Below are 26,728 nucleotides of genomic sequence, written 5' to 3'. Positions count from 1 at the left end.
CCCACCAGAGTCAAGAACTTATCTCCCGTAGAGAAACAGAGGCAAGTCTGCTTGCATAAACTAAATCATACAGCTATTCAGAAGAGGAAAACAGACCAAAAAACTATGCACAAAACTGTGCTAAGGGATTAGACATATGTGTAGGGATGAGTGGGACATCCATCAGTGTGATTTCCAGGCTGCTGTTTGCCATCAAGAAATGGATAAGCTATCATAATAGCAAGCACATGAGCGCAAACATATGGGGCTTCTCTTCAGAAAAATACGAAACAATGAACAGATGAGAAAATAAAGCTGAAAAAAGAAAGGAGGGATGCAGAGAGAAAAAGGTATGAAAGAAATGCAGGGAGAAAGCGAGAGAAAAAAGCCTCAGCCCACTTGACAGTCAGAGTGTAAAGCAAAAGGAAAGCAAACAATTTGTGAGGACAGAAGCAAGCTCTCATCTGCAGGGAATCTGGCACTGGCTCTGGCTCATAAACAGAGATTAGTCTCCCAGTGGGCAGATATTCACATTTAGATTTAGTTATTCAGCAGACACTCCTACTCATATTAGCAGCGTACAAACATACTGTACGAGTAGCCATTCCTTATTTATTCTTGTACCTACAATCCTACATATCAAATAAAAATAGGTAATGCTATAAAATGCTTTAAAAATAGATTGGAACCGATCAATTGGATCCACCAATTGGAACCGAAACACAGAAACTGGACTGCAGTCATTTCCCAAAATGTAGTTTGTGTGGAAATATTACGCGCTAGCAGAGAAAATAGTGTACCAGGTGCAGCAATCGCAATGCTGCAAATATTGGAAGAAAATTATAAATATTGAATTGGGGTATGGGTTTAATATGAATGCATCTCTGAAGGGAACTGACTGTCTTCAGAAAAGTTTCGGTGGCATTTTCATTTCCTCTTACCTCAATATAATCCCTATTGTGTACAGCGGTAACCAATGAAACACTATATCACTAGGCTTGGGTATCGAGTATCGATTGGAACAGGGACTAGCTTTGTGATTTTCCCGGAATCGTTCAAAAGTTAAAATTTCGATTCCTAGTTTCGATTCACAGTCCGCCGACCGGAAGAAGAAACCGCTGTCCATTGTCCAAGTTACCAATTTGATCATTTTTAGCCCTATTCTGAACTGAAGTAACTACCTAATCGATTTCAAACTGCCAAATGTTAACTCGCTGAACACTGACAGCTGTAGCCTACTTCCCCACATTAGTTAAACATTTGTAAACTGTAACGTACACACGGCATGGTAAATGCGTGTATTATTAGCACAGGTGTAAGCGTATATGGATTGTTATGCTAAGCTGCGAACCGATACATTTTATGAGACGCTGTGTGAGTTGCCTTATTAACTCACAGCGTCTCATAAAATTTATTCAGAGCAAACAACCCTGACGTTAAACCTTAAAAACGTACTTATATGATGTTTTCTTATTCTTCGGTATCTTGCAAGTTGCAACCATATTCTCTCGTCCTCTGCTCGTCCGTTTGAAAACTGCGCGCGATGCCGGCGAACGTTAAAAAAAAAAAAATCATGAAAACACATTTACACATGAGTGTAAACAACCTTATTTAGCCTATTTTACCTGATAGCCCATTTTAGCTGTGAAAATAGCAATTGATGGAGAAGGTCAGACTATTTCCTTCAGAAAGACCGTTGGTTAGCTAGCTCATTTAAAATATCCTAAACATTTTTGTTTAAAATAGATTTGATATTTATATTGTAGTTGAAAACAGCCCTGTGAGAAATTCATAGTAAAGTTCATAAAAAGTAAAAAGTTAATAGAATTAAAATTGATCTAAACTTTTTTGACCCTGCCTCTTAAAAGAATCGGAATCGAGAATCGTTAGGAACCGGAATCGAAACAAGGAATCGGAATCGGAATCGTTCAAATTCAAACGATACCCAACCCTATATATCACTGCTGTTCCATAAGTGACACCTACTGTCAGAGAGTGAATTTGCATTTTCATTCATTCAGTCTGTCTGCTGTTGTTGTTCTGTGCATGCATGTTTTATGTAGCATCATTTCACAAAGCTAAAGTCAGACCATTCTGTTTTTGCTTTAAATCCTGAAATGATCTCATTTAAATAAAAAACAACTGCTCTTGCTACATGTGTGTAGCATTGTTTGGAGCGTGATACATGCAGTGGATGCCTCTAATTTTTAAATTCCAGTCTACCATGTAATAGAACAAATAAACAAATACATTTGCTAAGACAATGAATGAATGAATAAATAAATGAATAAATAAATAAATAAATAAATAAATAAATAAAAAGCAGCCGTACAAAAAATACACAAATCGTCAATCAGTTATCAGAGACGGCCATGAAAAAACATGTTGTGCAAACCATTTTGCTACTAAATATTTTCATTACACAAGTTGGGACTGACCACATATTACTAATGTCAGAATGTTCAGGCTCAGGACTCAAACGAAAATCACCACACCGAAAATCAGTCTTGAGTCCCTTCTTGTTCACCCAATACACAATGGCAGGGTTGAGCAAAATTCAGAATTGAAAATTTGAGTTTCAATTCATGAGTTCAATTTGAAATGAACTGGCCATGTCCACCAGAAAGCTGAAGTGGATTTTGAACTGGAATGAAAGAAAGAGAACGCTGGTTACTGACGTAACTGTGGTTCTACGAATGGTGGAAGATCGGCAGAGACGGTTAATGCATGGTGGAAGGAGTCTCACACGCATCAAATCGAGAATCTCATATCAATTCAGTCACACGTGACTTAAACCGATGACATGTCAGAAGCTATATCAGCTTCCGAATACGTCACGGTCGGTCTCTTAGTTATTCTCAATCAGAGTGACCAGAGACTCTGGCGGTCTTGCACCATTCAAAGAAGCCACGGTTACGTCAGTAACCAGCATTCTATTTCACTGTTCCAGATCGCCAGAGACGGTCAATACATGGTGTAAGACGAATGTAGCCAAGTCACGAGGATAACGAAGCTCAAGCGTTTCCTGGCAATACAGCAGAGTTAAAAGTAGTAGGAGCCACATTAAGTCTATAAAACCTTGTGAATGTGCAAGGTGATGCCTATGATGCCTCGCATATCTCTGAGAGAGGCACACCACATAATGCTGCCCAAAAAGTGGCCACTGCCCGAGTAGAATGTCACTTAACAGATGCAGGCAATACATGGCCTGTTGAACGATATGCCTCACCAATAGTGTCCCCCACATAAGGCTGCCTTGTCCTCCTGTATAAATGCCGCCAGCTTAATAGGTTGGTTGGGCTGAAATGCTGGGTTCGCCAAAGTGGAACTTGATTGCCCTCTGGCCCCCGCCTGAGACCTGGCTGATGTTATGGCTAACAGAAATGCTGTCTTCATAGAAAGGCTTCTAATATCTGCCTTGTTCAATAGGTTTGTAGGGTGCTGAACACAAACTGTCCAACACCACCCATAAATCCCACTGGATACACACTACCCATAATGGTGGCTTTAGACGTACAGCTCCCTTAAGAAAAGCCACCACTGGCCTATTTGCACCAATTGACACCTGCACCATAGGATCCCAATAAGCTGACAGGGCAGCCACAAACACTTTAAGCGTGGCTGGAGAATGTCCAGCATCCCAAAAGTACTGCAGGAAGTCCAACACCACACTGATAGTGCAATCAACTGGGTTGAGAGCACGATCTGTGCACCATGAGACAAAGCGCTTCCACTTACTGGCGTAAGTGCGACATGTTGAAGGTGCTCTAGTATTCCTTACTCCCGCTGAACAATGAGAGAGCACCCTCAAACCCCAGGGGCTAGATGCACAGCTTCAGCCTGTCCGGAAAGGGATGCCACAGTGCCCCGTACATCTGTGACAGCAGATCCTTCCGCAATGGCAGGGGGTGAGGCGGACAAGTTGTTTAGAGTTGATAAGAGGCTGAACCAAGGCATTCCTGGCCAACAAGGAGCCACTAGAATGAGCCTGTGATGCTTCTCCTGCACTCACCTCAGGATGGACCAAAGGAGTGGAATTGGGGGAAAGCCATGGAGGAGAAGATCTGGCCATTTGTCAGCCAGAGCATCCTGGACCAATGAACCCTACTCCACCTGCACTGAAAACCATAGCGGACAATGTGTCTCTGTCTCTGCTCCAAACGGGAAAGTGAGTCCTCCACACTGTTGCAGTAACCGGGAATGTGAGTTTCTCTGACTGAAGGAAAGTGCTTGTTTTCCCACAACAGAAGCCTTCTTGTCAACCGGAGACAGGATAGGGACCTGGTGCTCCCTTGGTGACTGACTAAAAATACTACCATGGTATTGTCCTTCCTTACCAGAATGTGTCTTCCTGATAGTTCCTGCTTGAAATGTCTCAAGGTGAAAAATACTGCCAACAGCTCCAGGAGATTGATATGAAAAGTCCTTAACTGTGGGTCCCAACTGCCCCGTATACCTCGGTGCTGCCAAAGTCCTTCCCACCTGCTGAGAGAGGCATCCGTGGTTACCACCCAATCAGCACTCCCCTTCGAATAAATTTGTCCTTTCGCTATAGTATCAGAGAGGCAGCAAAACTGGTCATGACCCAAACCAGCGAGCATCGATTGTGAACCGGTGACAAATGTTTGGCCATCAACCAGCGTTGGAATGGACGAAGATGCAACAGACCTAGCTGAATGACTGATGACGCCACTGTGAGAAGGCCTGCCAGTCTTAGGAAGCTGATAAAGGGCCGCTTGCAATGGACATGGATTTTTGCTAAGGGTGTCTCCTACACCTGCCTTCTGCCTTCCATGAGGGTAGCTCTAATTGCCCTGGAATCCAAACGCATGCCTAGAAAGCACACTGGCTGACTTAGAGTTAGGCAGCATTTCTGAAAATTCACCTTTAGACCCAAGGTAGCAACATAAGATAACAGACGGTGCGTGTTGTCGACAGCTTGCTGAGGTGATCTGGCGCACAACAGGCAATCGTCCAGATTTGGGAGGATTAGCATGTCCTCTCGTTAAAGCGGTTCCAGTGAGCCCGGGAAAAATAGAGAGGCTGAATGGAACTCTGAACTGTTACATCCTGCCTTGAGAAAAGTGAACTGAAGAAACCTTCTTTGGTACGGGATGATGGGAACGTGAAAATACACGTACTTCAGGTCCACCAAAATCTTGTTTAAGTGTCTGAGGTTTGAATGGAATCTCCCGGGATGGATATGGGGGTCTACGAATTCTATTGCACCTTTGTCCAACAAGTTTTGGATCTCAGTTGATCTCATCCTGATGAGGATCCCGGATCACTGTTGGATGAACCTGGGTGCTCACTTGGGGGTCTGTGACGGAACTGAAGACAAAATCCCTTCTCGAGAGTGTCGAGAAGCCACTTGTTGTTTGTAATGCCTCTCCAATGATGTAACTGAGAGGTTGAAAACAGTCCCGTCACAGACCTTTTCAAACATCTCTCTATCAATCAATCTTTCCAACTACCCATCTTATCTGTCTTTCCATGAGGACTATAAACCTTCAAATTTAAGGCTAATCTTTTCTCAGAAATCATTTAAACAAGTCTTTGTTAAGACAACATTTAAAATTAAACTGTGGGATTCTATTAAAAAATACAGTAATGTAATTAGTTTTTTTTTTTTTTCTTACATTTAAATTCTACTTTGCAATTCAGCATCCATTTGCTACCTCAATTCAAATTCAGAAAAATAAATAAATAAATAAACAAAACAAATTTTTTTTTTACTCAAAATCAAAAGAAAAAATAAGTCTGACTCAGAATCAGGCACGCATGTCATCAAAGATTCAACCATGAATTTCACATTACTGAGGGAGATTGTGAGGGCATATTTCAAGCTGAAGCTGAACTGTATGGACTTTGCAACAATACAATGACAAAAAAAAAATCAAATCCACAAAGGAATAGATGAAAGAAATGGATGGAGAGTTACAGAATGGGAAATCCCAGATTTTCCTCATAGAAATGCTTGCATCTTAAACTGGGTAGTATAGACACGAAACCCCTAAATATCACACATTTGACTACAGTTTCTAACTGTATAAGCTCCAACATATAGTGGATCTCTCGTATTGGTATTCACCACATCACCCAATTCACCTCGAACTGTCAACATTTATTGACAATGAGGACTTCAGGTAATTTTCTCACTGCAAAACTGTAAACAGAATCACAAGGATATTTATTTTTATTCAGGAAAAAGTGGTGTTACAATCAAACATCTTGCTAGCATTACAATTTCTGACATAATTCAGTTTATCATCTGGGGGAAGTATTACACAACAGTCTTATATGAAACATTTCCCTCACTTGCATATTACTGGGAGATCCCCGAAATGTGCTAACAAGGCCGTGAACAGGTGCATGACGGGCTTTATATCAATCGTGCGAGTAATCCATTAAGAATGAGTACACAAAATCTGATTAGCAATAGTTTACCTTCCACTCTTCATTAAATTTGAATTTTAATTACCTTTGAAACTGAGATTTAATGACAGTGTATTTTGCCTTGAGACAGTAATGTGCGATAATGCTTACGGGGATGTCGGTTTTATTTACAAGTGAAGCACATCTTGGCACCTTTATTACACCTTCCATATTTCATGTTACAGAACTAGCCAGTGGCAATAACAACATATAAGACTATGACATTCAAATAATGAGTGCGATCTGGATTACATACAAATAAAGGGAACAGGCTGAAGCCACTTTTAGTAAGCATCCAGTGAAATATGCCTAGTGTCAGTCATGGGCAAAAAAAGGTGACAGAATCCCACACATGTGCACTGAAACGGGCATCACATACATTGAATAGATTAGACGTTTTATGTGCTCACTCGTGTCCTTTCAGATTTTTAAGTAAGAAATGCTGTGGCAGAAATCAGGCAACAGTGTCCATCGTGTGAACAGTATAGCTGCATTTCTGCTACCTGTCTAAAATGTATGTAGGCTTAAATTTTACAATAAGAAAAGGGAAAAAAAATTTTTTTATTAGAAGTTAGCGTCACACCGGTTCCCTTGACAAAAAAAAACATTATGATTTTTCCATAGGGTTTTGAATTGTTGCAAAAAATAAGCTCTCAGATCAACAAAAGTTTTTGATATGTAATTTTCACAAATGAACAACTTTTATGAATTTTGAAGCCTAAATACAATCACCAGAAATAAAAAGCTAACCTTCCGCTATAAATGAACCACACACGGTCGCTCAACTTGTGTGATGACTTTTAATGTCCCCGACAACATCAGTAGTCCCATTTAGCAACTTGTTAGTAGGGTTGGGTATCGTTTGAATTTGAACGATTCCGATTCCGATTCCGATTCCTTGTTTCGATTCCGGTTCCTAACGATTCTCGATTCCGATTCTTTTAAGAGGCAGGGTCAAAAAAGTTTAGATCAATTTTAATTCTATGAACTTTTTATGAAATTTACTATGAATTTCTCACAGGGCTGTTTTCAACTACAACATAAATATCAAATCTATTTTAAACAACTTTTTTAGGACATTTTAAATGAGCTAGCTAACCAACGGTCTTTCTGAAGGAAATAGTCTGACCTTCTCCATCAATTGAAATATAAAAAAAATTGCATCACAATAAGTGTATTGTATTGTGATTGTCACTAACATTTTAGTAACTAAACTGAATTTTATTAGGTTTAGTGACAACATGTTACAATGTTTACATGGTACAATTTCTGGTAAGCTACGCCTTTTTATTATTTCATTTCAATTCAGTTATTGTGATTTGATTTAATATTGACTCATTTGGATAAATATTAGGTACTCAAGATGGGCGTTAATTTTTCCTCAAGAAAAAAACAACTCACCCTATGCTGTAAACATACAGAGAGCCCTATCAGCTGCCTGGCAGTATTATTTAAGGTTAAAAATAACTCAAATTAAATATGTGGGGTTTTTTTTATTATAATAACAACTTTATTTAATGATATAAGTACGAATATAATAAATATGTAATATAGTACACATATTTAGCAAAATACTCTCTATAGCTCTTTTTTTCTTGCCAACTATGTGCTATAGCCTATACAGTATGTTCATTAAATGGCTTTCCTGAGGTAAATATGACATAATTGTTCTCCAGCTATGTTATTGACCTCTTCACGCTGATAAAAAAACACTGATTGATCGATATTATACAAGGTAAGTTGTAGCCTACTGTATCTTTCAACAGTGTTCGTGTTTTTTTTATTATTAGCTGCTTTAGAATCGAGATGATCGGTTCACGTGCGCTAGGGATCTGTCACGTCACATTTACAAGCGCCAAAACGGTATTTATTGTTTGAATTTCGTAATAAAATTGACAGAATCTGAGAGCTGAGATTTTTTTGTAGATCATAAAGTAACTGCTCTGTCTAGTCTGTCGGTCTCCGTGTCCTCTTTGCTTCGCAATTTTATTGTGCGTGAGAAAATGGATGTGTGGTGTGAGAACGTGGTGTGAGAAGTGTTAATTGCGTGTGTCTCACGGTAAATGCGTGAGAGTTGGCAGCTCGTAAATGTGTTTTCATGAATATATTTGTTTTTACGTTCGCCGGCATCGCGCGCAGTTTTCAAACGGACGAGCAGAGGACGAGGGAATATGGTTGCAACTTGCAAGATACCGAAGAATTAATAAAGGAAACATCATATAAGTACGTTTTTAAGGTTAAACGTCAGGGTTGTTTGCTCTGAATAAATTTTATGAGACGCTGTGTGAGTTAATAAGGCAACTCACACAGCGTCTCATAAAATGTGTCGGTTCGCAGTTTAGCATAACAGTCAATATACGCTTACACCTGTGCTAGTACACGCATTTACCATGCCGTGTGTACGTTACAAATGTTTAACTAAAGTGTCAGCAAGTTAACATTTGGCAGTTTGACATCGATTATGTAGTTACTTCAGTTCAGAATAGGGCTAGAAATGACTTAGACAGCGGTTTTTTCTTCCGGTCGGCGGATTGTGAATCGAAACTAGGAATCGAAATTTTAACTTTTGAACGATTCCGGGAAAATCGCAAAGCTAGTCCCGGTTCCAATCGATACTCGATACTCGATACCCAAGCCTACTTGTTAGCAACCGACTTCTTCAAAAATACGTCATTCCTGGAGAAATCTGTGGACTGAGTAATTTTTCAGTGAAAAAAAAAAAGAAGGTATTTAATTTACTTTGTTAAACTGAAATTTCTACACACCCTCATGTCTGTACAAACTCACAACTTTTCCTCACAAAAAGTAAAAAATGCTTGTTTTTGTGATCTCTTACAGTCAAGTTCAATTGCAATTTTGCATCAGGATCTGAACGCTGGTTCCATTGCACACCAAACACGACACTGGATAGTGCAAAGACTATCCTATCTTTTACTTGCTAAGATGTTAAAAAGTGTTTTTGTTTTGTTTTTCCTCATTGGTCATGTCTTATCTCACTGACGGCACTAAGTGAGCCAAGGGAACCATGGGAACTCACAAAAAATCTTATCCTGGAATAAGCTATGTGACTATTTAAATAGTCATAATCTCCTTTTATCCCAAAATGCATGAAAATCTCAAGTATTAGTCAGTACACAAGCCAATCCTGAGTTATATAGCATGCAATTTAACTGTAGGCTATGTAGTAAATTTTTGCATGTTTCAATCCAAATGAGGCTTTACAACACATTCAAGATGCCCATATCCAAATCCATTGTTTGTTCGCACTGAATTTCAGTCTATCAGCATGTGCTCCGAATAAAAGCTCAGAAATGCACTTGAATGACACAAAAGTGGGTTGACAGCATGGTGGCTTTGGGAAAAAATACATGAATGTTGGCTTAATTGAACCCATAGCTATTTGTTACGAAGACTATATGTGTATAAGAAAGAAAAACACTGTAAGATTAGTCATAAAATACATTTAAATTCAAAGAGTCATGCGTTCAGATAACTTCGATAACAGGCTTACAGATTCTGAAAGGCAGTGTGTTACTTTGACAGTGTAACTGAGATTAAAGAAGTGCAGTAAGATTATGTATAATAATGCATTCAACATATGTAAGATCTTGAACAAAGTCATCCAGACACTCTGGACAGCTCAAAAGACAAAAGATGTGTGTATGTATCCCTAGTGACTGTAAAGGGGTAACCGGCAGCATACTTACACTGACTTTCTTCTAGCATGTGAAGTGGAATATCAAAAGTGAAAGATGGCTGATCACATGCAGCACAGTAAAGGAGTCCTCCCACAACCTGCACCATATCCATGAGGAAAATAGTGCCTCAGGGAATACTTGAGTAGCACCTGATCAGATCTGCAAAACCAGGAAGGTTACCTTCTCATTTATGCAGCAAAGCTATTTCTATGAGCCATGACAGAAAAATCAATAATCTGCCCCTAGCTACTCTCAAGATCTCCTCCAACTGAGAATATTTATTCAACACAGACTAAAGGAAGAGTTATTTCTTCTCGATTTACGTATAAATAAGGGCAATACTTGTGCCGTCTGACTTTTATGTGGAGGCCAAGTTGTGCCCTTAAGCATTTTGATTGAACAATCAAATTCTAAGTTCAATGGAGGTCATGGGGTTTTATTGGACATGCAAAATTCAGCTTTCTTCTGTTTTTCGCACACTATGACCTGGAGGATCACATAGACTCATATTTGTGAACACCGACTACGTTTACATGTGCACCAATGCGATTATTTCCAATAATCAAAGTAAGGAGTTAATTGAGATGTTTACATGACACAAGCAAACCTCTTCACTCCCGTTTACATGCAGTTTTCATTATTCTGATAATTCGCTAAGACGTGTGGTTATTTTTACCGCCATTATACAAATAATGAACTCAGAAACAGTAGCATGTTACTGGCCACTGTTTTAATCTAATTACATCAAATGCAAAACACAGGTTATTCTGAAAGGTTATTCGACCAAGTGATGAATATCGCAATGCCACTGCAACAGGGTTTGCCTACATTGCATTGTATTCTTTGCGCGGTCTCTGGATGAAGATACAGAGAAGAGACTGTATGTGTTGAAAGCGTTTAGTGATTCGGAGTGGAGGGAAAACTTCAGAATAATGTCACAGAGTTCATTCATGAAGTTGTGGGAAAACATGCGGCGATCTGTGTACGTCCGAGCACATGCGCACTTTGGAATAATGTGATTAAAATTACTGTACGCCACAGTTTAATTCGAGTATGGTTACTATTATTTTGAGCTTAATCACATTAGTTTGATCTAAGTATTGTGTTTACATGAGGTAAAGTTTATTCACAATATTGCCAAAATCCCATTATAATCGTATTATGAGGGTGCATGTAAACCTACTCATTGTAAAGCTTCTGTCACTTCAAAGAAATAATCTTAATAAAGAACATGTACACTTACAAATTTAGCCAACTATCAGGCCACAAGATAAATCAACAAAAAACTTCCAAAGCAATATTAACCTTCAAGATTGCTTCTGACGGTTTCAAATACCTGGGGGTCTTCTTTACAAATTCTTACAATACTTTTGTGGCGAGCAGGACGAGGCAGAGGGCCGTGAGAGGGCGGCACGAAGCCGGTGGCGTGATTAATGATGATCGACACCTGCGCGACGCACCGGTCTCGTATCTCTCACGGAGGGGCGGAAGCATAAAAGGAGGAGTGACAACAGTGGAGATGGAGAGAGGCCAGGTCTGGATTTTATTTGATGTTTATGTTTTATTTGATGTGACAGCAGTCGCTCGTGAGGGGCTGCTGTCTTTTATTTTCGTTTTGTATTTGCTTTATTTTTGATATTAAAGTTTGTTGAATGTTCGCCGGTTCTCGCCTCCTCCTTCCCACAACATCTACCTGCGTTACAACTTAATTTGTGAGCAGTTTATCTCTGCCTTTATCTCTTGTAGGTCGCATTAATTTGTGTAAAATGGTTATTCTGCCTAAATATCTTTATCTTTTTCAACACATAACGATTTTTATTAATAATTTTTTTTATGGGCTTTGACGGTATTTTGCGCTCATTTCTATGGGGGAATAAACCCACTCACTTAAGAAATACCTATGGCTACCTACCTAAAGCCTTGCACTTCCAAACTTCCAGCAATATTACTGGGCCTGCAACATTGCTGGAAGTTTGGAAGATATTGAGCATCAAAGTTTTTACATCCCAGCTGGCAATGGAGAGATGGAACCTTTTTATTTTATTAATAACTACTAACAAAATATTTTTTTTACAAAAATAACACCAAACAGTCATTAATAAACACCTAATGGATCAGATTATGTCAAAAACTCAATTTCGACCAAAAGTGGAGATAGAACCTTATAATTCTAAGCTCACGATTAATAAACTTCTCTTTTGAAACAGGGATAGCTACTGACATAACACTGAGAGTACACTTGACATTATTGTTTGTTCTCAACTTCCTTTAGTTCTAAGCAGGGTCTCAAATAATCCTAGTCACTAGTTCCCTCAAAATCTGGGTTCAATTTAAGAAACATTATGGTTTGCATAGTCTCTATTCACATGCCTATCTCAGTGTTGTTTTTGGCAGCCCTTTTAGTTTTAGTCTTAGTCTTATGAACGAAAATGCTTTTTAGTTTTAGTCACATTTTAGTCACTTATAAACTTGATAGTTTCAGTCAAGTTTTAGTAGACGAAAACACAAAAAGGTTTTAGTCAAGTTTTAGTCGACGAAAAAGCAAAAAGGTTTTAGTCAAGTTTTAGTAAAAAAAAAAAAAGTAGGCTAGTCTTTAACAAATTAATTTAGGTTAAAAAGTATTGTAAATGGGCTTAGGTTTGACAGGTTGTAGCAAGTGTTGCAATTCATAAAACAACAGTTAACCTTAAAACCTTTGCATAATAAACTAGACTTTCTCATTGATGGAGATGCAGTGCTGCCAAGCTGTAGGCTACTTCATTGTCGCATTGGGCAGAAACCTTTTATCCCCATATTTCAAGTTATATTTTTTCCATGAATTGATGCTCTTCTAAAATTTCAGCACATTGGCTATTTTCACCAGTAATCACAGTAATAAAGGAATGGTTTACAGTTTAAACAGCAAAACTTTGAGCTACTACAACATTACACACAGATAAAGTGGTAACAGTGGAATCACTGTTTTACTCCAAAAAAGCCAGGAATAAAAACATTCTTACTTTGGCAATTGTGGCTTTATTATATAATTAGTTAAATAATAATTTATGTTATAATTTATGTTATAATCTAAGTTATATAATAATTGTATATTACTTTGTACCAATTAGCCTACTAAACTAATGCCCGGACACACTTGCGTACACTCAGTCTCTCTCGCGCACTTTCGGTCTCTCTCGCTCACTGTCGCTCGCTCGCGCAGTTCGTTTCGCTTTTGTCCAGTCCGGCGCCTCATATCGAAGATGTGACTGGCGGCAGCCGGGTGGTGGGCGTACCCAAAACAAGGATAGGAAGCGGCAGCATTGCTGATACTTTTTTAGCTCAAAACAGACAGATTTCACGCAAAATAGGCAGAAATGACATGCATTGTGAATGTCAGACTTATAATCATTTTCGTTCCGTCTCGTCTCGTCAACGAAAACTCGAAAACGTCTCGTCATGTTTTAGTCACCTTAGAGCCATTGTTAGCTAGTCATCGTCGCATTATCGTCATAAAAAAAAGGTGCGTCAACAAAATCATTTCGTTATCGTCATCGTTGACGAAAACAACATTGGCCTATCTCTAACAATAACTTTTCCCCCCATCCAGTTCAGACCCTGCATTTCACCTTTGGTCATCTAATGGCCTTCTCAAGATTATTGACCTCTTCGAAAAGGTAGTATTTTCTGCTTTTTACTTCTAATCTAAACAATATAACCTACCCAATCATCCCTTATTTCAGTTCTTCCAAATTAGACGTTTCATACAGAAGCAGTTCCCTCACTTTCCTAATCATCACCCGGAAACACACATCGACCACTTTCATGATTGAAATGTCAACCATAGGAATCTAATCTCTGTCATATATAATTTAATAAATCGGACCATACTGACACTTTTAAAGATACTGTACTTGGGAGCATGACCTAGGACTTGCTATCTCAGAGGATCTATGGCATAACATCTTGAACCAGGTACATTCCTCTTCCATTTGTGCCATGGTTTACTACAGTGTAAAATACTAATCAGAGCACACTTAACCAATGCCCAATTAGCTGCATTTTTCCCAGACAGGAGCGCCACCTGCAACTTTTTGAACTACATTAAAGACCTACACCTTGATCACTGGTAACTGACAATGAATAATATTTGTCAGCTATTAGAAGGAACTTTTTTTCTATTTCATCTATTTTATTTTACCTTTTCGTTTGCTTGTTTCTTGTCCAATGGATCATGGAAGGGATTAATAATGGACAATGTCTTACTGTTTAACTTGTCATCAATGTACCATTCGGTATGGTCCATTGGTCACACAAAACAAAAATAAATAAAAAGATTTGGACATGTACAAGTAAAAACATGTAAAAAAACATGTACACTTGTAAGTCAGTAGGGTTCCAGAGATTCTTCCTTTACTATTGGTCTATGAACAGTGTACATTTGTTTGTGAAGAGGATCCAAGATACACTTAACTGACAAGGTGGTATTTATGTGTACCGTATTTTCCGGACTATAAGTCGCTCCGGAGTATAAGTCGCATCAGTCATAAAATGCGTCATGAAGAAGAAAAAAACATATATAAGTCGCACTGGACTATAAGTCGCATTTATCTAGAAATTTATTTCACAAAATCCAAGACCAAGAACAGACATTTAATCTGGAAAGGCAAGTTATTCAACTACACAATAGCACACAGAACAACAGGCTGAATAGGTGTCCGGTATGTTAACGTAACAAATTAACTAGGGCCATAAACCAAAAGTAATACTACCCACTGGATGAAGAAGGGTTGGCTCTCCACAGAATAAAATATTCATTTTATTGTATTTTTCGTGTTCGCATTGACAAAAAAACAATATTACGGACGGGACAGATCTCCGTTAGGGACGTGACCGCTCTGAAAGCGGCACTAAAAGACTGCTTTAAAACTTTCACAGAGACCTCAAACAGAAAGCACAAAGCCTGTCTTTAAATTTAATTTCGTTTTGTATTAATTGTATCTTAATTTTAACCAATGTTTCATCAACCAATTGCCTGGATTTAATAAATAAGAAGTAAACATAGTAGCCTAGACAATAGATAATCATGACACAAAGGCACCGGCGCGTGAACTGGAGCTCGTCTCTTAAATGAACCGAAACTCAGTGTATAAGGTAGCCTACTTGCCTCACACAGACATGTCTACTTTTAAACAGAACAATTCAAAACGGAAGAAAACAGACTGCTCTCTTAATCCGTATGAAATGTGCATTTCTCTCTGACGCGTTCACAACTGCGAATATCGCGAGTAAGCATTGTCAACTTCATCTTTGCAGCCAACACTGACACAGAAAACACTTGTTTATTAATAAACACTTAAAATGTCTCCTTGCTATATTTGACATATTCATAATCATTACTTTTGCCGGTTCTTTGTGACAGCTTTCAGGTGCTTTTTACTAGCATGACCCTATTAGCCCCTGCTGGTAAATGCACCAACAACTACACTGTCTGACTGCAAAATAAAAAATAAAATAAAATAATCTCCATTGATGGCCATTTTAAATAGATTTAATATCTGATGCAAATATTTCATTATATTGTAGAAGATGTCCCTTATATTTTTACCTGTCTGCTGCCCTTGTCCTAGTTCAGGCTAGTCGCTTATGGTGCCATCAGCCAATCAACATTGTTTTGATGACTTTCTCAGGTACAATTCTCCTCGACAATCCACCAAGAACACATGATCATTTTGAAGAAAGGGGTCTCTTTTCTCATGTGCCACTTGTTGTTTGTGGGAGGGTAGTTTATGCATAAAATTAAGATTCAGACGCATTTCTGAAAGGTTAAGATTAGCACCAGGAATTGTAATGTAATTTATAGGTCTTACAGGTGCAGAGCTGATTACCGGTTATTATTATCATTCCTTTTTATAACAGTTGCTTATATTTCCAGCTTTAGAAGTTTACTTGAATTATATAGAATCTAAAAACACTAATAGGACGAGTCCAAAAGCTGTATATGTTAGAGGTAGTGGGTGTGTGCTGGTAAAAATAGCATCTGTGCTTGTTCTCATAAGTGATTCTACATTTCACCAAGGGGAGAGAAACAATTTCAAAACAAAGCTGCTGTTCAACGATATAAGCTACATTTAATTAGTGGACCTTTTATGCAAAATTCACTTTTAAACGGTGTTTGAAAAAAAATGTGAGTTGGACGTGTGTACACAACCACGCTATAATGATAAAAAAAAATCCACCCTCCTTTTTTTATATTCCCCATAAATCATAAACAGTGTCTCAAAATGAGTTTGCGTTTCTATACATTGACGTCACAATGGAACAGGCCCCGACCACGACTGGTGACGGAATCTGCCCTATTAGCTTACATCCTCCCCTGAGTGAGCCCTTCACAGTCCGTCATGTTTATCTCCTCGCTAGAGCAGCTAGTGGAAACAAGAGTGCCTCAGCTACATGATAAACAATCTAAATGTTCTGTTAATGGCTGTACAATGAACACAGAAATTCGTTTTTCCATTGCCTTTCTAAACACGTTAGATGGATGCGTTTGACCGTTGCGCTCGCCTCTCGCATCTTTTACAGCATCTCACGCAGGAAACGGCGTTTTAAAAATGCAGAGCTCTAGTTAGGCTTGCATTTTCAACTACCCACGTCTCACATTTTTAGACACAAAGACGCGTTGTGTGTAAACGACACCGAATGAGAGAAAAAAAAAACTTGCTGTCAATCAAAAACAAAAAAAATTGATTTATCACACATTTTTCTGATTAATCGCAATTAATCGTGATGAAAAACTCAAACTTGTTTAAAAACTTAAAAACTAAGTTTTTAATATATTTTGTTATAATTTACAGTTAATCTCCAAATTATTGTAGAAACAACATAAAGACAGTTTGAAGGCCAGTATAACTGCTACTACTGCTGCTACTTGATGTCTCGATTAAAATATATATTTTTTTAAACATTAATTATAGCCATTCAACATTGTGTAATTGAAAGCTATCCGTTTTTTGTATTTTTTTATTTTTACATTTATTAGGCTTAAAAAATATAAAAACTTTTAATAGTTCTTATTCGATCTACGTCATCAATGTTCGCGGCGGCCATGTTGTTGACATAGAAACCAGGGCAACTGTCAGTCTGTCAATTGACAAGCGAGGCAGCGTCGCTATTATCGCTGTATTATTATTTTTTTAAACAGCGCGATGGTGTGTTGTGTAATACACGGCTGTTCTAACAACAGCAATAAGAACCCCGGAGTTAGTTTTTATACGATACCGACTGTCAGAAAACGTGAAGGGAAGGAGACAGAGGAGTTGAGCCAGCGCATGAGAGACTTGTCCCCACAGCAAAGTCTGTTCCCATCATTTTACCACATGTTAGGGGGGATTGGGGGGATGTAAAAAAAAAAATATTGCATCACAATAAGTGTATTGTGATTGTCAAAACATTTTAGTAACTAAACTGAATTGTATTAGGTTTAGTGACAACATGTTACAATGTTTACATGGTACAATTTCTGGTAAGCTACGCTTTTTTTATTATTTCAATTCAATTATTGTGATTTGATTTAATATTGACTCATTTGGATAAATATTAGGTAGGCTACACAAGATAGGCATTCATTTTTCTCAAGAAAAAAACAACTCACCTAATGCTGTAAACATACAGAGATATAATGCGTTTTTTTAAATTAGGCTATATAACAACTTTATTTAATGATATAAGTAAAAATATAATAAATATGTAATAGTAGTACACATATTTAGCAAAATACTCTCTATAGCTCTTTTTTATATTATGGTCATCAAATGGCTTTCCTGAGGTAAATGTTATGTGACATAATTGTTCTCCAGCTGTTTTATTGACCCCTTTTTTTAATTGATTGGTCGATATTATGTATGAGGAATATACATTTCGGTAAGTTGTACAGTATCTTTCAACATTGTTCATTCGTGTTTATTTACTAGCTAGAGATGATCGGTTCACGTGCCGCTAGGGATCTGTCGCGTCACATTTACAAGCGCCAAAACGGTATTTATTGTTTGAATTTCATAATAAAAGTGACAGAATCTGAGAGCTGAGATTTTTTTATATCATAAGTAACCTGCTCTGTCTAGTCTGTCGGTCGCCGTGTCCTCTTTGCTTCGCGATTTTTCTGTGCGTGAGAAAATGGATGTGTGGCGTGAGAGCATGTGAAAAGTGTCAATTGCGTGTGTCTCACAGTGAATGCATGAGAGTTGGCAGCTCTTTACTTAAGGCTATTGGGTCTATTTGATATGGGTCCCCACCAATCAAGCTTATCTTCTCTTGATACCGACGAGATGAAGCCATTAGGCTACTGCTCCCCTCAACTCAAATCTGCGTGCGGCTAGGGGCAGGACAGATGTCATGTCAACAATATGGCCGCGGTTAGCTACTTCCGGTGTTTGCGAATAAGGCCTATTTAAGTGAACTTAAAACAATCCTCACATAAACCCATAATAAATGTCATATTTACCTGTGCCCTTCCTACCTTGTCTAACAGGTAAGAAATTTACAGAAATTTAATAAAGTTATCAAACCGTCTTGTGATGGATTTTTTTAATGAATAAAATAGTAAACTGTACATCAAACTAATCATAATTCTAACATCTAAACTTACTTCTCCTTTAGGCCTAACATTCTACCACTTGAACAAAATGTACTCTGAAGTGTGTGTCGAAATCAGTGGAAAATTCTGAGATGTTGGCTAGACAATATAAAAAATATAACAGTCTAGAATAGTCTCATGACATACTGAGTAATCAACTGAACTTCTAACCTTTTCCATTTTTTAAATAATTTGAGATCTAAGTTGATTCTGCCTAGTAACAGAAGGGTTTGCATATGAAGAACCAATAAAATTGTAGGGAAATTATGTAATGTATCATGTCATTTTTGCCATTCTCCTATTCTTAAAAAAAAACTGTTGTATTCGTTTTTGCTGGTGGGATTCTCTCAGAAAATTTTTCTGAAATCCTCCGGCCGTGATTAAAGCATATTCGAAGGCATTGTCTGAAGTCTGTCGGTTATTATTGCTGCGCAGCAAGTTAGTTAGTGGAACAAGTTATTTAACGAAACACTAGAGATCTTACGTCTTTACCCAAGTGATAGTGTGGAGTGGGTTAAGAACACTAGAGACCTTATTCCCAAGTGATAGTGTTCGAATGGAACGAGACGTCGTTCGACTCTTAGGCGGGGGTTAGATTGCGGTCAGGTAACTATAATTCTTAGGCATTTTATGCGGTCAGAATAGCTACACTTAGGCGTCAACCCGAGCGGTCAGAAGTGAACTCAACTGGGTATAATATTTTCAGGTGTCAGGGACCAACCCGATCTCACGGGAAAACGTAAAAATTCTACAAAGTGGCTTATTCGTACGAATTCATACGACCATACGATCATTTTTGCAAAATCTTACATATTTTACGAATTGGCCAATTCGTATGAATTCATACGAATGACCTACCCCTGACCCCGCCCCTAAACCTACCCATCACGTGGGTTTAGACAAATCGTACAAATTCGTACGAGTGAGGTCGTACGAATTAGCCAACTTTTTATCATTCGTACGAATTCGTACGAATTGGTCGTGAGATAGCGTTGCAGGGACACAATGGTAACCTAAGTCAGGTGCGAAAAAAAAAAAAAATATCTACCACAGTCTGCACTGCATAAATCATCAATTAAATATAGATTAATCCTTGTTAAAGCTACAAAAGTTCTTTAGTCAAGAGCAGTGAGTGATTTTCTATGTTACTTTTGTTCTTTGATTACTTTAATGACAGACAGCATTAGTGGCGGCTGTCACTTTAAGATCTGCCGCTGCTGACAATGATTTCATTTTCTCACAACTCTTTACGTTCATTTAAGAATTTAAAGGTATAGTGGAGGATTTTCTTTTTCCGGGTGGATCATCAAGACTATTGGTCCTCCTAATTGTCAATCATTCTGGTGATATTTTTACGTAAGGCCGTCGTACGTGCTTGTCCCTAGGTAGTTTTCGCTTTCTGCGCATGCGTACTTTCAGGTGTATATGTGTGGTGAGCTACGGTTTCAGCCATTCATTGAAGCTCGCCGTTCTCACCGGGTTTTTTTCAAAATGTCTGAGGGTCGCAAGAGAAAAAGTGTCTACGAATTGTATGACAAGAAGAGAAAGGCCTCTGAATTAAGAAACAAGACCAGAGTGTTTTTGGGAGAATATTTCACACGCTGACGTGCGCTAAAAGCACAGGTTGGGCTTCCCACTGATGCCTCAGTCGCGAAGTTTCTACTCGGCAGGTAAAGTTTGGCATGCTATTTGGAGAAATCCATTTAAAATCACTGCTAGTAAAAGTTAATGTAAGCTATGATTAGCGATGCTAGCCGTCTCTCGTGCACACGTTTAATAGGCGTTCCCTTTCGGGAGCAGGTAGAGTGTTGCGCATGTGCATTTTTTCAAAAAGTGGATAGGGCGGTTCTTTTCTAAAATTCAGGAAAATCCTCCACTATACCTTTAAGTCATTTAAGACTGCTCTTATGAGGATACTCAACCAAAAGGAAATTTTTCCATAATTGTGTGTGTTACTGCTCGGTCAATCGTGAAAGAGAACTCGATTCTGGCGCATAAAAAGGGGCATAATGTGTCTCCTTTAAGGGGATATTTCACCCAAAAATGAAAATTCTGTCATCATTCACTCAGACTCATGTTGTTCCAAAGTTTGAAAATTAGCTGATTAGCTAGACTTTCAATGGATGGTCAAAAATATTTTTTTCATATTCTCTCATTTGTGTTCCGAAGATGAATGAAAGCATTGGTTTGGAACGACAGAATTTTCAGTCTCCGGCTCTCCGCACAATATACTATGCCAAAAAAGATATATTAAAATGACCACGCAGTGTGACCAAGAGTAATCATATAACTTTTTTTTCCTAAGTCATTTTTATTATCATCCATCTCATCTGCAAGACAACTGTTTTATTGCCCTGAAGCAACATGGTGCAACATTCATTGTAAAAATGAAAAGATACTTGAGGCAACAGTTGGGGTTCCTCAGTCTTCCACAGTGGCAGAACCCTCTTGAGAGCCTCAAGGCACCCTTCTGAAGGTACCTCAAATATTGTGTTCACAAGAAGTTCAAAATATGTTTCAAGTGCCTCAAAGCATTTCCCTTCTGATGGGGTTACTGAGAGAATTATTGACAGTCTTTAGAGTTCTTGCATGAAGTTGCATGTTCCTTGGAGAACTGACCTTTCGAAAGGGTGCCTAGAGGTTATCTAAAGGAGTCTACCAGTGAGGTAGTCGGAGATCCCCAAATGGCCCCTGAAATGATCAAAATTATATTTTTGTATTTTCAGTGATATTGCACCCTGTTACCTCAGAGTAACAAATCCATTTTGTACACATTTTAAGCACACGCTGCATATAATCTGACAACAGAAATATGAAGAAATGCCATGAAGCAATACAACGTTTTTCTTGGTCACACTACATCCTGGTGGTCATTTTAAGATCCTTTTCAGGCATGAAGCACAGGGTTGCTCATTTTTGCTCCGGAGAACTGCCTTCAGAGAAGCAATTTTAATAGCCTAGTTATTTTCTCACATCATAAATAAGTCACATATTGGTATGCCATGTTGTTTACGCGATGAATAATATTGTGCATATTGCAGCTGTCATGTTATTTTTTCTATAAATGCATTATTCATTATTAAAATATCAAACTTTTTAGAATTTACATTTCAGGTGAATTAAGGTAAAAGGTTAATACTAGTAGGCTAAATTTTATAAAGATTGTCATGTTGCAGTTAGTGTAAAATCACACTAATACTTAATATAAGAAACTTGTTTAACATTATTTAACATCACTCAATTTCACTACACAATTTTAAATAAATAAAAGCATGATTGATTTCATTCCATTCCACTGTCACATGTTTCTTTAAGCAACATACCTAAAAAAGATTTGTTAAAGGAAGTCAGTCTTTTGCACACAAAAAAGCAATCAAAAATGTTCCAACTTCAAAATCCCAGCAATAGAGAGGGTTAAAGCGTGATCCTAACCTTTGCTTGCACTATTTTATCAATGCTTAATTAATTTACCTTGATTCTCTAAACAGCCTAGTTCATAGCTGACACAGGTAAACAAACATATTTCAGTCACTCAGAAGTGATGCACAATAATTTGCAGTTGTCAGACTTACATATCTTCTCTAAACCCTGTAAAAAGTACGCTTCTTCTGTAAAAAGACAGAAGTTTGGGAGCAGCAATATCAGTGGATTGAGTTAGGTTTAGTGCGGAACGCGCAATATTCTAAACAGTGGTTTAACGCTCACTCACCTTCTGCTGACGACGAGCCATGTCTGTGGGCTGTTTAGCGTTAAATGGATACGCGATACATCTCAACACAAACACATAAATCTGTAGTTTGATCTTCCTCTCCGTCTCCTCTTTCTTAATTCTCTCCTGCTCTGTTTTGTCCGCCTCAGCGGGAGAAGGGACATGTTCCTTGGGTTGGGTACGCGGGGCGTCCGACGTCTTTTCGGGTTTGGTACTCTTTTTAACAGGTTTCCCAGTTTTAACGGGCGGTTCGTCCTCAGGTGGTAGTTCTCCCTCAGATTCATCGCTGGAGGACGGGTCCAGCATAGTCGACAGGCAAGAGGCGACAACTCCTCACAGCTGTGGGAAAAGCTACGAAACCCGAGAGGTTTCTGACAACCTCGACCACAAAAGCTGAGTTTTTTTCTGAGAGAATGACAAAATGTGTCAGTCGCGAGACTTTTGAGGGCGGAGTCAATCCGAGAACGATTCGGTGACGATGGGATTGAGCCACATTCTTCTTCTCTTTTTTTCTCTTGAGAAGAGAGCGCGAGTGTGTGGAGGTTAGTGCAGAGTTATGCGAGACAGGTAGGCAACCTGTGGCACGGACAACATGCAACACGTGGGAGGTTCCCTTCTTAAAGGTGCAGTCTGTAGATTCCGATACAACTTTAATGCTTTTTCATGTTACATGTTACACCACAGTAAATTGGTTAGCACATTGATATTCATAAATTCAGCGTTGCACTTGCACCTATTAATTTTGATTGATTTCGAAATCAATGCCAGTCAATGCTCACTATAATTCTTTGTGCATATGTTTTGTTTTGTTTTGTTTTGTTTTTTGGCATGAAATCTATAGATAGAACAGATATAAATGTGAAACTGTATTAGGTAGGTATATACAGATATTGATATATAATTCACAAAAAGTCCTGGCTGTGCAAAAGGAAGAAATAATTAAATGTAAAGTCAGCATGTGTGTCTGCATCCAAAATTGCTACTCTCTTGAGTAGGTACTTATTTTGAATAAGTAATTAGTTCACAGCCGCTAAAAAGTATGTTCTATATTGTATGAATGTGTGTAGAAAGTCATCTGGACTTACTATATTTGCCCATAGACTGTAAAAATTAAAAATAGTATTCGCCATGTTGTCATTATCACGTGACCTACAAGCGTCAGTTACGTTGCTTCACTGCCATACACAAATCCTCTCCTTGGCCTCATGTGATAGTAAAGTGTCTTATGCACAATTCAGACTCCCAGCAGAAGTAGTAGGTCATCCGGGTACAAATTCGGACATACTTATTTTGTCACATACTGTTTTTGTGTTGGATCCACACTTCAGAAATCTACTGGAAATAGTAGATCATCCGGGGACTTTTGACATACTTTTTTCAACCTACTATGCTCAGTGTTGGGCAGTAGTGTCGCTACAAGTAGTGACGTTACTAGCTTAACTACATTTCTCAATAGCGTGGTGGTAGCGTCACTGTTTTCTGAATCAAATAGCTGTTCAGTAGCGAAGCTCTTTTGTTGATCAAGTAGTGCGGTAGCGTCCACTCAAGCTGAAGCTACATTTTCTGAAGCACAAGCTCAACTCGGCGCCACATGATTAACATCGCGCAACATCAGTATCACATTTTTCATTCAACATTGAGCTCACGCTCAATTAAAGTGAAAGCACACTTTTGATGGACACAATAAATATGATTTCACACTAAAAGTACCTAAAATGCACATAATCTGCATGTATAGTGTGTGTTTGCACAAGAACTAGACTGTGTCAGAAATCAGAAAGACTCAAAAATATTTATAGAAAATGTACCCATTTAAACTTGTTTTTATTAATCAGTTTGGGTAAAAGTGGTGTTTTATAAAATATATATAGATAATAAATATTTGTGTGTGCTGTAAAGTGGTTAAAAAAAATGAAATCGGAATCGGCTAAAATCTGTACTGACAGTTCAAACTCGGAATCGGCCTAGGAAATTGTAATAGGTTCATCTCTATAATCTTTCTGATTGGCTGGTATCAAACATCATCACATAATCTGATGTTCACCTAGATGTTTTATTTATGTATTTCTACATTTGCCGTAGTATTGTCGATGGGTTCAATAACACATCCTGCAAAAGGGGGGCCTTGGTCAGAACCTAGTGGTATTTGGGGGGCCTTGTCATGGAAAAGTTAGGGAACCCCAGATTTAGAGGACAAGGTTTTTTTTTTTTTGTTTTTTTTTTTTTTGGCCATGTTGGTACTGGTCTTAATTATTTTGCTACTGTGGTTTGAGCTGAGTTGATTTTTAAATTAACTTACAGTTTGCCCTGCAAATGTGCCCAAGTCTAAATTGTGCATACCCAGGCAAACACATGTGCATATGCATACGTACACATACAGATGAATACACACACACTCTCGACACCTGGTTTTGTTATTATGTGGATCACGTTTTTTTTTGTTTGTTTGTTTTTGTTGCCAAATTGGTTTGGAACAGTTGTTGAATAAACAATTGAACTGAACAATTATGCTTGCCTATCTGTTTGACTTACAGTTTTATTGATCACTGAGATAGCATTGATTTGGAATGAAGTTGGTTCAATATAAAAATGTAATTTTAAAAAATAGCTTAGATGTAGTGAACTACTTTTGCCATAATAATAATAATACATTTTATTTGTAATGCACTTTACATTATGGCAATCTCAAAGTGCTACAAAGCATATAGTAATATAATAAAAAAAATAAAGATTTAAAAATAGTTAAACCTAAAGAAAATACATTTAGTGAAAAGCTTTTTTAAAGAGATGCGTTTTTAGGTTTCGTTTAAAAACATCTGTAGTCTGTGGGGCCCTCAGCTGATCAGGGAGGGCATTCCACAACCTCGGGGCAGCCGATGAGAAGGCCCTATCACCCATGCAGAGCTTGGTTCTGGGGGTGTAGAGGGTGTTTGTGTTTGCAGAGCGGAGAGTGCGTGAGGAGGTCTGGTGAGTGAGGAGTTCCTGTAGGTAAAGGGGGGCATGTCCGTGAATGCACTGATGGGTGAGGAGGGAAACCTTATATTAAATTCTGAATGGGACAGGAAGCCAGTGAAGAGATTTCAGGATGGGGGTGATGTGATCATGCTTTCGCACTCTCATCAGGATCCTGGCAGCGCTATTCTGGATATATTGGAGTCGCTGAATGCTTTTACTAGAGATCCCAATAAGGAGAGCATTACAGTAGTCCAGCCTGGAGGAGACAAAGGCATGGACGAGCTTCTCTGCATCAGTCAGGTTGAGTATTGGACGGAGCTTGACTATGTTCTTTAGGTGGTAGAATGATGTCTTACAGAGGTGTTTGATGTGGGTGTCAAAAGTGAGTTGAGAGTCCATTTTAACACCCAAATTAGTGACAGATGAAGAAAGGGCGATGTTTTGGCCAGAGAAAGTAATACTGTTGATGGTGGACAAACAGAGTTGATGTGGTGCCAATTAAGATGGCTTCCGTTTTGGAACTGTTTAGCTGAAGGAAATTGAGCTTCATCCACGCCTCTATCTCCTCCAGGCATGTGGTCAATGTGGATGCTGGCAAGGGAGCAGAAGAAGTGGGGGTTGTCCTGAGATAAAGCTGTGTGTCATCAGCATAACAATGGAAAGATATACCATGTCTGCTAATGACTTTTCCAAGCGGGAGCATATAAATGGAGAAGAGTGTAGGGCCCAGCACAGAGCCCTGAGGGACACCACAGGTGACGTTGTGAGTGTGTGATTTTGCTTTGCCCAGGGCGACGTGCTCCGTTCTGCCAGTCAAGTATGAAATAAACCAGTTGTTTATTTCCTGTAGCTTAGCTTGATACATTTTCCAAGTAGCTCGCCCAACACTGACTATGCTTTGGGACAACTTATTCTAATCTCACATACTTTTTAGGATGGATAGTATGGACATTGGGATGGAGGGAAGGGCAGGACTTGATTTTGTCCATCGGAATTGATTGGATCATTGAATCGTTGTCGCTTGCTATTGTTGCGATCTCGTGAGTGACAGGTTGTCTCGCCCTCGCCAGTGAACACTTCATCAGAAAATAGATGTGGCTGCAAGAGGAAGGGGAAGTTATACTGATTATAGATTATCCTGTTTTGAAATATTCCATCAAGTGAATGATCGACAGCTAAGTGAAAAATATTACAATCATTACAAAATGTACCCTCACAGCCATTTTCAATCACAGATAATTTGAGGTAATTTGAGGTAACGCATTAACTTCAAGCGAAAAATATTCTTAACAGTGGTTTAGCGGTCACTCACCTTCTGCTGACAGCGAGCCCTGGCTAAAGCAA

General features: G+C 38.5%; 1 protein-coding gene across 6 annotated transcripts in view; it reads right to left on the bottom strand.

Moving 5' to 3' along the window:
• cadps2 (Ca++-dependent secretion activator 2) overlaps nucleotides 1–23,005 on the bottom strand; it is a 156,149-nt gene extending 133,144 nt beyond the window's left edge. For 2 of the 6 annotated variants that reach the window (XM_082159262.1, XM_082159261.1), the window contains exon 1: nucleotides 22,430–23,004. In XM_082159262.1, the coding sequence (XP_082015388.1) occupies nucleotides 22,430–22,735 (306 nt within the window). In that variant the 5' untranslated portion in view covers nucleotides 22,736–23,004. Of the gene's footprint in view, nucleotides 1–22,429 lie in introns of all 6 variants that reach the window. The other 4 variants (XM_082159265.1, XM_082159260.1, XM_082159263.1 and 1 more) reach the window with 4 other exon arrangements.
• Nucleotides 23,006–26,728: the final 3,723 nt, after the last annotated feature.

This window comes from Leuciscus leuciscus (genome assembly GCF_965113295.1).
Source record: "Leuciscus leuciscus genome assembly, chromosome: 25".
NCBI lineage: Eukaryota > Metazoa > Chordata > Actinopteri > Cypriniformes > Leuciscidae > Leuciscus > Leuciscus leuciscus.
This window is presented reverse-complemented; position numbering and strand designations above follow the sequence as displayed.